At 38.5% G+C, this 12,827-nt stretch overlaps 1 protein-coding gene across 3 annotated transcripts in view; it reads right to left on the bottom strand.

Annotated features, from left to right (window-relative positions):
• LOC131675795 (beta-1,3-galactosyltransferase 5-like) overlaps nt 1-12,827 on the bottom strand; it is a 119,729-nt gene that overhangs the window by 23,370 nt on the left and 83,532 nt on the right. The window contains exon 4 of one of the 3 annotated variants that reach the window (XM_058980731.1): nt 6,347-7,335. The exons of the other annotated variants lie outside the window; for them this stretch is intronic. Coding sequence (XP_058836714.1) covers nt 7,202-7,335 — 134 coding nt within the window. The 3' untranslated portion in view covers nt 6,347-7,201. Of the gene's footprint in view, nt 1-6,346; nt 7,336-12,827 lie in introns of those variants that run through there. 3 annotated transcript variants of the gene reach the window in all.

The raw sequence follows: 12,827 nt of genomic DNA on the forward strand, positions 1-12,827 counted from the left end.
ATCATTTTCATTTTATAGAAATTAAATATTATTAGGTTGGGTGGGAGCATCAGGGTATCCTTCAAATTACAGCTTGGTCTAGATGTCGTGGTTCGCCAGCTTCTATTCACAAGATCACGCTGATCGCATAATTTTACGGGATAATGCTGTTATTTTCAACGTTCTTATCTGACAAGCGGTAATAAGATTGACGCGCCCTTCTCACACAAACCATCAGGCAGTGCCTTAACATGTAATGGAAATTGCGTTATTCGAATGGCGGGAACTTATCATTGGAAGGAAATTCTCTGCCCCTTTTGATTGCGCATAAATGTCTCTGTTTATGGCTCCACTCCCGTTTAGCCCTTTATACAGTGATAATGTAAATGTCATTTGATAACATGATTTTATCCTTGCTGTTAAAAGCACCTGCAGGCACCGGAGTATTCCATGCACTGATGGTGGCTTCTTATATCATCATCATCATCATCATCATAAATGTCAGCAATTTTCATAAATGGACACCTATGGCGTTCATTCGGATATTTTCACAAATTTCATAAAACTGTCTTATGAAAATAATAAGAGATGGATTTGGAAAATTTCTCCTCCCAATCATAAGACAGACTTATAAAATCCATTTAAACCCCTTATGTCTGAAAGTCATAAGGCATTTTTATGGAAATTCAATGTAAATTTTGCTCGGTGTAGAATATTCTCAACAAAACGAGCGCGGCAAAGACTGTCCCCAAACAGCATTTTTTCTCAGAAGATTACACTGTTGCCATTACAGTTCGGCTTGGCGAGCGAACGTGCTGCAGCAAGAGAGCGTTGAGCACACATAAAAGGCCCTTACACGCGCAATAAAAGTATCATTACTAAGTAGTGTCATTAGTGGAATTGTATGGGAATTCCATCATTACTCGCCTTACACGTTCTTTAAAAGTGACATTACTGCTCAGTAATGACATTACTAACGCCTCGTGTACGGGGCCCTATAGAAACATCCGATTCTGTTGCAAAGCGACAGTAGGAAAAAAGCAGTCATATTGGTAAGCCTGCACATGGGTAGTGTACGGGGCCCTATAGAGACATCCGATTCTGTTGCAAAGCGACAGTAGGAAAAAAACGCTTTTAATCCACCTAACAGTGTGATGAGACATTTCTTATAACTCTTATCACTCTCTTCGGATATTATATCGTTTGATAACATTTAGAACTTGATGCTTCGCGATGTTTTTGATAACACATACTACATGGGAAAGTGGCAGGACTCAGAGAATCGCTCAAATCAGCATAGGACAACATCAGTGCTAGAAATCTCAAATCAAATCAATGGGAAGCGAAAAAATGGCCCATAAAATAGACATAGCTACGAATTATTGTTAATGCTCTGTTAATAAAATATCTAAATTGTGGTGGGAAAACTGAATTTTCCTAAAGGGGTTATATATTGTACTGAGCCAAAAAAATCGCATTTTTTTAATCGATTTGAAGTTTATACTTTACTCAAATCACCAACGCGACTGAGAACTAAGAAATCAAGGCTTTTTCTTGAAAAGGGCGATACTAGCAGTGACACCATTCAAAGAAAATCAACAGTGAATATTTCCAGACTTTTATTTCCTATTTAAGAACTATTGTGTTTTTTACATCCTAGATTGCATGATTCAGTGATCGAAACCCAAAACTTCATAAAGTATTTGAAATTATTAAATTAAAATTTGTTTTTGCTATTGAAATTTACAAAATGATGGTATCGCCCCTTTGGCGATTGTTTACTTTTTCGGTCCCACCTATCAGCATTGAAGTATCGTTCTTACGTTTTTTTACAATAACTACCGTTATACACCACCGATTTCGTCCGGGTTTTTTTTCAATAGCGATCATTGTTACTATTTACAGCTGGTATCAGCTTAATAATCCTAAAAAAATACGAAAATGACAGTTTCGCTTATAAACTGCTAGCAAAAAAAGTATCGCCCTGTTTGTTTGCATGGAGCGTGGAGGGCGAAACTTTAAATAAACAAACAAAAATACAGTTTCGCCCGTTGTATTTTTTGCTGTAGTTTAAGAAAGCTATATCGTAGAATCAAAATTTTAGGTTAATTGGTTGCGTTTCAAAGCCCTCATTCGCATGTATGAAAAAAGCCTTATGTTTACATTTGTAAGTATCGCCATTTTCACAAAAAAGGGTTGAAATGAAATCGCAGCTCCGGATATCACGCTATCTCTGAAGTGCATGCGTGCATAGTTCCAAATTTTACTTCGACATCGACTTTTTCTAAAGGTGACTTCCCAGTAGTATCCTTGATTTGAATTAATTTGAATTATTATCGCTAATCCTAATGCCAAAGAACAAATAAAAACCTCTCGAAAACGAACCGTTTGGGAAAATCATCATCATTACTGGAATTTTCATTTTCACGAAACTTTTCGATAACCTTCCGTCACTTGCGTTAATGCACTGGGTGCACAGTGCTCTGAAAATCTAGCGAAATCGTCTTAGGGCACCAGCGGGTCTAATTCAGAGCTATCTGCGCAGCGAGTAAAGTAAAGAATACCAAAAATTAATTTCTATTCCATAATTTTCAGTTCAGCAATTCGAGAGATCGTGCTCACCGCAAGCCATGAAAAATAGACTACGTTGTGAAGCGATGGTCACTATTTATTAAAAAATCGCGGTTAAATAAAGAATTAAACTATTAAAAAATTTCAAATAGTTTATAATTTTCACAAACTTATTAAGAAAAATTGTTTAATAATCTTTCGTAATATTGTGTAGGAAAAAAGCTGAAAATTTCAGTATTTTCTCTATCTGCAACATATTAACCCTTAAGTATACCAATTAATTGGTATACGAATTGGAATAGGTTCGCCAAATTTTGGAAGAAGTCTATAAAATAACCTCTTGAAAGCTACCTAAAAATTGTTGTAGTTCGATGCAATAAAAAAATCCCCAAAAATGATTTTTTTTTTTTTTTTTTTTTTTCCAAAAATGAAATGTACCTATTAATGTGAAACACAGTGAATAATACATACAATAAAGACCCATTTTTATCAGTCTCATGGCGTATTTTAGGCTGACAAAATGGGGACATTGACTAAAGCGGGCAATTTTTTTTTTCTTTATAATAAACTAAAGCGTTTAAAATATTCTTCCCGTCCCTTGATGTAGTCTGATAACTATTTCTGATTATGATGAACTTTTTATTTTTGCATATTTCCATCTTCATGATAAGGAAAACATGCTCAAGAAAGGATTTATTCGAATTCAGTCTTGTTCGTCCGCTAGAGCCCATCAAACATATGTTCATATTTGGCTGATAAAATCAGGGTTGCAATGTATTATAATAGATATTCAGCATTCGAAGAAGTTTCTTGTGAACGAGTGTAGAACGACTTTGTTTCTACTTACTTGAAGTCAGCGGCGTAGCCAGAAATTCGGTTTGGTGGGGGTTTGGTGAAAATCGATCATACTGTCCAAACGGCATAATTCCGAAACCGTAATTTTTGAAGTTTTAAAATTATGCAGAATTAATTTTTCAGAAAATAGTAACAGAGTTCGTGTCTAGCGAATTTGTTGAGACTTTATTGTAGTCATGAATATTAACCTGAGAAAAATCACCATAAATACTTCTTGGACGATATACCGTCAAAATTATTTTATCAAATGATGCGCTGTTTAACGTTTGTAAAACTCATCGAAGATACTAAACCTCCGAAGTTGGCGGTTTCAAAATGATGCTATCTTGACCTTAAATTACTGATTTTAAACCTTTGACCTATACATATAATTGGTCATACAACAAAAATCAAATGCTCATCAAAATCGATCAGAACCTGCTAGAATCGAATGGACATCGTTATTTTTCATAAATTTCTCTCTACATTCGGAAAGTGTTATCCTCGTTATTAATCATATTACGTTTTCGTCTCAACTCGGCGCATTCCCAAAAAAACCTGTCTTAATCCACCTAGTGGTGCAATTGTGCTTGTCTCATTTGTCCAGACTAAGATTCCATGGCTGGTTATGTTCAATACAATGGTGGAAATGAATATTACATGTTCAGTACGATTTGCACATACATACAATGGATCGACAGCCACGATCTTGAGATACTATGTGACACTGAAACATCGCTTGAAACCAGCGGCGGATCATGGAGAAAGGTCCGGGAGGTACAGATCCGGCCGAAAATTTTCAACTTGTTAAGAAATTTTAAACTAGTTTTAATTTTAAAGTAGCAACCCCTCACTGCATACTCCCTCCGGGCCGGTATTGACGATTTTTAAAGTGATTGCATAACCTTTCTATATGAGAAAGACAAGAATGTACCAAAGTCCAAAAAAAGTCAATTTTTGTCAAACATCTCAATGTTTCATGCATTTTAAAGTCATTTGGCATCAAAAATACAAATTTGATTTTGAAAATTTTTCATTTCAGTTTATATGGGAATTTGCTGTGTGATTGCACTCTTCAACTCGTAACTCCGGAACCGGAAGTCCAATCAATAAAAAATTCAATAGCAGCCGATGGGAAGGTTGTTCATTTGAGACTAACTTTGTGCAAATCGGTCCAGCCATCTCTGAGAAACAGAGGTCACATTTTTTTCACATACACACATACATACACACACAGACATTTTCCGATCTCGACGAACTCAGTCGATTGGCATATGACACTCGGCCCTCCGGGTCTGGATTAGATTGACGAATTTTAGAGTGAATGAGAAAGGCAAGAACATTTTTAGCAAATGTTGAAAGTTATGCATTTTTTTGGTGAGCAGTTCTATGTTTCATAGACATTAAATCAATTTTAACTTCTCTTCCTATTAAATAAAGACCATTATTACAGTACATCTCTACAAAAACGAGATCAATTTGAAAATAAATCTGAGGACTATGATTGATTGCAGAACTCTGTAATTTTCTATTGGAATGTTTTCAGGCAGGAATTTGATATTGATGCTATTAGACAACTGTGAAATCAAGATCAGTTACATATCAGGACCCCATTTCGACAATTTATCAAAAGTCCTCATGATGTTTACAACAACAGGCTATCAATCTACGGATCAGATAATTGTTATTGTAATATTGAATTAAATCAGTCTGCATCAATAAATTTTCAACTTCAATCCAATATTTTTTTTGGGTGTGGTGGGGGGGAGGGTGGGGAGCGTTGTATGGTGTTAAACCCCAAAACCTTCTCTGGGCTACGCCATTGCTTGGAGTTATTTATTTCGCTTTTCATTTTCCGATATGTTTCAGATCGATCCGATGGTCATTAGTTAGAAAAATTGCAGTCAGAAGGTTCGCACAAATGAACATTTTTGCACTGATAAGTTATCAAGTTCCTTCCAGACAACTTGGAAATGTTCGGTGATTATTTCTAGCGGTTGTAGATAGAAAAATGAAATACAAAATTCGATTTGTCGAAATAATGTTTGGCTTATTTCAATGGATTATTACTATATTGAACAATAAATAGGCGACAAAGAGTAATCCACAAACAACAAGCCATAACTTTTAAAGTATTCAAAATAGATATTTAAAGTCTTCAGTAAAGTTATTCGCAAAAGTAGGAGCTACAAATTTGTAGAAGGCATCATTTCGATATAATCACTTCCAAGAAAATTTGTGAAAATATCTCACTCATAGGGGGATCAATCAGCAAAAGCACAATACCAAAAGAAAGGGCATATTTCCTCCATTAAATTCTCCGAAGATACTATTGACCTAAAATAAGCCGTTTTGGCGTTAATAATAGATTACATGTTTTTGGTCATATTTCTGGCAATGGGAAATGATAAAAATCTTTCGTCCGCATTCAATGTTAAATATCTCTTTTGATAATAGTCCGATTTCAACAATCTATAGCTTGTTCGAAAGGTATTCGTTAAAGCTGTCTAAAAACATATAAATTGTAAATCTATATTGTCAATTTCGGTAGATAATTTAAAAAAACTGCAAAAAACGCCATTTTTACACATTCAAACATTCATATCTTGGAAACTAAACATCAGAATCAAAAACAAATTAATAGCGTTCATACTATTTTTTAGTTCTTTCATTTAAAATTGGTTTGGATAAGATCGGTTCAGCCATTGCTGAGAAACACGAATGAGAATTTGTCCGTTACATACACACACACACACACAGACACACACACACACACAGACATTGTCCCAAATCGTCGAGCTGAGTCGATTGGTATATAAGACTCGGCCCTCCGGGCCTCGGAAAAAATCTTGAAAGTTTGAGCGAATTCTATACATTTCTTTTATAAGAAATGCAAAACAGTCATATTGGTAAGCCTGCACATGGGTAGTTAACATAAGAGATACAAATGATATGCTCTTACCTTTGAAGTGGAGCAACGACATTCCAGCTTCTTTTTTTAAGCATCTCGAAATACAGAAGATTACCCCGTCGCGCTAAAGAAACCGAATATGATGACTGGTAGTACTTGATTATCTTTTAACATATGCTGACATTTGACAGCTATAGTGCTGAAATGCAAACATTATTATTAGCGTTGTTAAATTAATCTGAACAGAAACGTGTCAGTGAAAGTGCAGTACGGGAATGTTCTGTTGTGGAGGCGCCCGAAATTTTGGTACCCCTTGACAATCACCATCCTGCTTTGGAAGTTTTGCTGAAGTTCCGCCCATGTCTTCGTTACGTTACGTTGATAAATTCAATTTTCGCAAGACAGATTATTCCGCTCTTCCACGCTCTCTAATGCGAATCAACTGGAATGAGTTGCAACATTTTGCAAATGACGACGATGCTGTAACTCACTACAACTGTTTACTTCTGGAATGTGTTGCAGCTTCAGTCCCAAAATATCAACCTGCCAAGAAACTACCTTGGTCTAATGGAACTTTACGCAGACTAAAACGCTTGCGTAGTAAAGCACTTCGTGCTGTTACTAATCGACGATGTCCTTTATCGAAGCGATTTTTTTCGCTCGCTAGTAACGATTATCGCAGTTATAACAAGTTTCTCTATAGACGTTACGTAAATCGAATACAACTGAATTTACGTCGGAACCCCAAGGGATTCTGGTCGTTTGTTAACATTAAGGAAGGTAACTAGTCTCCCATCTGAAATGTTTCTCGACAACGATGCAGCTTTCTCTGCTGAAGATAAGTGCAGCTGTTTTGCATGGCATTTTTCGAGACGACTCTCAAGATTCGGCATCGCCTGAGGTGATTTACAACGCTGTTCGAGACGTCCCTTCTGACATTTTCAGCATGGATGAATTCGTCATCGACGATGAAATGGTTCGTTCGGCTATCGAGAAGACAAAAGCGTCCTTTGATTCCGGTCCGAGTATTATGCCTGCAGCTGTATTGAATATATATATATATTATATATATATATATATATATATATATATATATATATATATATATATATATATATATATATATATATATATATATATATATATATATATATATATATATATATATATATATATATATATATATATATATATATATATATATATATATATATATATATAAAAGTCAATGTTTGTATGTATATGATTTATGGACTCCCAAACAGCTTCACCGATTGTCGTGAAAATTTATACATAGTAGGCATTTGTTATGGAGCGTGTTTGTGTGCTATTGGTTGGGGATTATCTGCCCGCCAGATAGCGCTACGGAACAAATAGTGTTTTCCTCCTATTGCGTTGAAAGTCGCAGCAACGCGCGATGGGTTTCAGCTAGTATAACATAAAACGCTGCAGAATTGGTTTAATAATACAATGTTCACACTACAGAGTTATAACACGTTTTAATAATTAGCAACAAGAAAAATGTCACCAAGATAGCATAAAACCCGTTTTAACTGGTAGTGCGAACGTTGCATAACAATGTAATTTATCAAATAATTTCATTTTTTCCACCACTAATCGATCAAGAAATACTTAAACTTAAGATTGTTTACTTAAGTTCATTAGTACATTATTGAATATTAAAAATGAAAATGAAATTTCATATTTCATGGAGAATCTGTATATTTCCGTTGGCGGGCGTGGGCTTCCTCATCACAGCTCTCAATATGGAACTTTTCTTTTGAATATATTTTCTGGACAGACCAGCCTATTTTTACTAGATGGATCAGTCAAATAATGCCAATCAACTAGTGAGATACTTGATTAATTAATAGATTACCGTTAAAAGACCTTCAATAAATTATGTTTTGATGGGGAGGGTATATAGCAAACTGTAACATATGAAAACAGGCGAGTGAACAAGAACGTGAGTCGATATGTGTGATAAATAAAATTCATTTGCACGCTCTTGAAAAAGCTACATTTTTAATGTCACCGTGGTCGTGTCCTGTACACAACCCTTTAATTTTTTTCAGTTTGGCAATCAGGATATCGTGATTCACTTTGTCAAAGGCAGATTTCAAATCAGTGTATATCGCATCCACTTGAAGTTTTTTGCACATATTATCCATACAAAATGACGAAAAGCTCACTAGATTGGTTTCCACCGAACGACCATGCTGACAGGTGCTAATATACTGTCGACAGGAAGCAAGTAGTGTTTCGTTAACCAGTGACTCAACCAGTTTTGATTCAATTCCAAGCGCAGTAATGCCACGGTAATTTTCAACGTTACGCTTTGTCGCCTTTTTTGAAAACAGGGATTTGTGTCGAACATTTCCAGTGCACTGGAAACGTTTGCTGCTGAAACGACCTATTGAAAAGTAGCGCGAGTGGTGTAGCCAAGATGTCCGAGCATTTTTTCAATGCAGCTGCAGGCATAATACTCGGACCGGAATCAAAGGACGCTTTTGTCTTCTCGATAGCCGAACGAACCATTTCATCGTCGATGACGAATCCATCCATGCTGAAAATGTCAGAAGGGACGTCTCGAACAGCGTTGTAAATCACCTCAGGCGATGCCGAATCTTGAGAGTCGTCTCGAAAAATGCCGTGCAAAACAGCTGCACTTATCTTCAGCAGAGAAAGCTGCATCGTTGTCGAGAAACATTTCAGATGGGAGACTAGTTACCTTCCTTAATGTTAACAAACGACCAGAATCCCTTGGGGTTCCGACGTAAATTCAGTTGTATTCGATTTACGTAACGTCTATAGAGAAACTTGTTATAACTGCGATAATCGTTACTAGCGAGCGAAAAAAATCGCTTCGATAAAGAACATCGTCGATTAGTAACAGCACGAAGTGCTTTACTACGCAAGCGTTTTAGTCTGCGTAAAGTTCCATTAGACCAAGGTAGTTTCTTGGCAGGTTGATATTTTGGGACTGAAGCTGCAACACATTCCAGAAGTAAACAGTTGTAGTGAGTTACAGCATCGTCGTCATTTGCAAAATGTTGCAACTCATTCCAGTTGATTCGCATTAGAGAGCGTGGAAGAGCGGAATAATCTGTCTTGCGAAAATTGAATTTATCAACGTAACGTAACGAAGACATGGGCGGAACTTCAGCAAAACTTCCAAAGCAGGATGGTGATTGTCAAGGGGTACCAAAATTTCGGGCGCCTCCACAACAGAACATTCCCGTACTGCACTTTCACTGACACGTTTCTGTTCAGATTAATTTCACAACGCTAATAATAATGTTTGCATTTCAGCACTATAGCTGTCAAATGTCAGCATATGTTAAAAGATAATCAAGTACTACCAGTCATCATATTCGGTTTCTTTAGCGCGACGGGGTAATCTTCTGTATTTCGAGATACTTAAAAAAAGAAGCTGGAATGTCGTTGCTCCACTTCAAAGGTAAGAGCATATCATTTGTATCTCTTATGTTAACTACCCATGTGCAGGCTTACCAATATGACTGTTTTTTTTCCTACTGTCGCTTTGCAACAGAATCGGATGTCTCTATAGGGGCCCGTACACGAGGCGTTAGTAATGTCATTATTGAGCAGTAATGTCACTTTTAATGATCGTGTAAGGTGAGTAATGACGGAATTCCCATACAATTCTAGTAATGTCATTACTTAGTAATGACACTTTTATTGCGCGTGTAAGGGGCCCTTATAGGGCCCCGTACACTACCCATGTGCAGGCTTACCAATATGACTGCTTTTTTCCTACTGTCGCTTTGCAACAGAATCGGATGTTTCTATAGGGCCCCGTACACGAGGCGTTAGTAATGTCGTTATGATTGGGAGGGGAAATTTTCTAAATCCATCTCTTATTATTTTCATAAGACAGTCTTATGAAATTTGTGAAAATATCCGAATGAACGCCATAGGTGTCCATTTATGAAAATTGCTGACATTTATGATGATGATGATGATGATGATATAAGAAGCCACCATCAGTGCATGGAATACTCCGGTGCCTGCAGGTGCATTTAACAGCAAGGATAAAATCATGTTATCAAATGACATTTACATAATCGCTGTATAAAGGGCTAAACGGGAGTGGAGCCATAAACAGAGACATTTATGCGCAATCAAAAGGGGCAGAGAATCTCCTTCCAATGATACGTTCCCGCCATTCGAATAACGCAATTTCCATTACATGTTAAGGCACTGCCTGATGGTTTGTGTGAGAAGGGCGCGTCAATCTTATTACCGCTTGTCAGATAAGAACGTTGAAAATAACAGCATTATCCCGTAAAATTATGCGATCAGCGTGATCTTGTGAATAGAAGCTGGCGAACCACGACATCTAGACCAAGCTGTAATTTGAAGGATACCCTGATGCTCCCACCCAACCTAATAATATTTAATTTCTATAAAATGAAAATGATATTTTTTTTATAATTAATAAATTTATTTAGGCCCAAATGCGGTAGCTCGACGAGGCGGATTGTTTGTTTTTTTTACAATAAAAAAACAGCTACGTTAAATTTTTGGTCTCGTTCAGGCGCAGCTTTCTGCTGCGTGTTGAGATCCTTTTTCTAGGGGGCGAAATATTGCCAGTGTTGTCCACTGCAAGTTAAGGTTCATTTCGTTTGTCTTCTTTCGCGTTATCGTTCACGTCCATGTCCTCATCCGTACTACTTTCCTGCTGCTCGCAGTCGGATGTTCCAGTTTGTGTTTTACTCGTAAGGGTCGTTTCAGTATGTTCGTTATCGACATTCGTTTCGTTGTTGTTGTTGCTGGTTGTTGGTGCTTGATCCATAGATGTTGGTTTTGCAGCTGTTAGTGGTTTAGCGTAAGATGGTTGTGTGCTGATTTCAGTTGGATTTGAGTTTTCCTTAACAGTTTCTACGCAAGGTTTTCCGAGGTGCAGCTTCTTCGTGCAGAACTGGCACGTAGGAATTTGCCCTGGGTACGTGACTAGTGATGTCTGTTGAATGAGAGCATCGTCCCTTCCTAACACTGTGAAGCTTAAGTAAGAGGGAATTGGCTTGGTCACACGCATTTTCACCACACGAACACCGTTGGGGATGCCCGGGAAAAAATTCCTCCATGTATCATGTGTAACGGAGTCTACTTCTCCGTATTTTTGCAAGCATTTTTTAATCGCGCCGTCAGGGGTACGCGTAGCCAAATCATGGACCCGAACTTCTACCTCGCCGTTCTCGATGTATACGGGAATGCTATATTTAACATTGCCGCATTCGGCGGTGTGCTGCATGTTATTTCGCGAGGCGAATGACTCAGCTTGGTTAATGTTCTTGAACGAAATCAGCACGCAATGTTTTTTTTACAATGGAGAAGACCTTTACGTCCTAGCCCAGTACACGTGCTATTGGTAGGGTCCAATCTACCACACGGGGTGCACTGGGGGCGTGTCGGGTTCGAATGGTGACGCTGCCATTAATACCGACTAAACTCCATTGGCCTCCGTCATCATTCCTCCCAGGAACTACCTCTCGGTATTACTTCTGGGGGGATGGCTGTACTAAATGTACTCATTCACTCTCACTCACGCGTTCATACGTCCTGTATGAGGCTTACTTGGGTGCTCTCTCAATCGCACTTTGATTCACTCTCAAACACTCCCACATGAGGCTGACTTTTGTGCTCACCTTTTTCGTTCCTTGCGAGGCTGACTTGTGTGCTCACCTTACTCATTCCTTGCTAGGCTTACTTTTGTGCTCGCCCCACCCATACCATGTGAGGCTGACTTGGGTGCTCACCCTATCACCTGATTCACTCTCGATCGTGCCACTCTATTGTACCTCTGTCACTCCCCCTGGCATCCCATGTGGGACATTTTTCTTAGGCCCCACTTCTGACATACCATGCGAGGCTGACTTGTGTGCTCACCTTTTTCATTCCTTGCTAGGCTGACTTTTGTGCTAGCCTCTACCATACCATGTGAGGCTGACTGTTGTCCTCACCCTTAACATGCCGTGTGAGACTGACTTGGATGCTCACCCTTTCACTCCTCTGCCACGCCATGAGGTATCGATAGCTAAGTCCCAACATACTACGCTACGACCCTCCCGTCTTGGCATGAGGCAGTCCACTTATACGCCTATACACTCACTCTTCTGTCTTGCTTCGGGGTGGCTGGGTTTACCCCTTACGCGGTTGCCAGTCGCTGCGCCAAACTTGCCTCGGCATGAACAGACTATTCACTCCCTTTTTTGCGCTTGGCCTTTTTCGCTCCAGCTAACCAATCACTAGTTAGCCGTGCCCGTCGTCTGTTGCTCGGTTCGCCAGATTACCTGTAGCCTACTGGCAATCTGTATGGTAGCAGCCGAGACTGCGTTCCACTTCTCCACCGATTGACACATTCGCTGAATAAGGGTATCAGGGGTTGTGTCCCAGCCACAGACGTCAAGCATTGCTCTTCTTTCGACGTCGAACCGATGACATACGAACAGTATGTGTTCGGCAGTTTCGTCTACACCTGGGCAGTCCGGGCAGACTGGGACCTCCG

This window comes from Topomyia yanbarensis, chromosome 1 (genome assembly GCF_030247195.1).
Source record: "Topomyia yanbarensis strain Yona2022 chromosome 1, ASM3024719v1, whole genome shotgun sequence".
Lineage (NCBI taxonomy): Eukaryota > Metazoa > Arthropoda > Insecta > Diptera > Culicidae > Topomyia > Topomyia yanbarensis.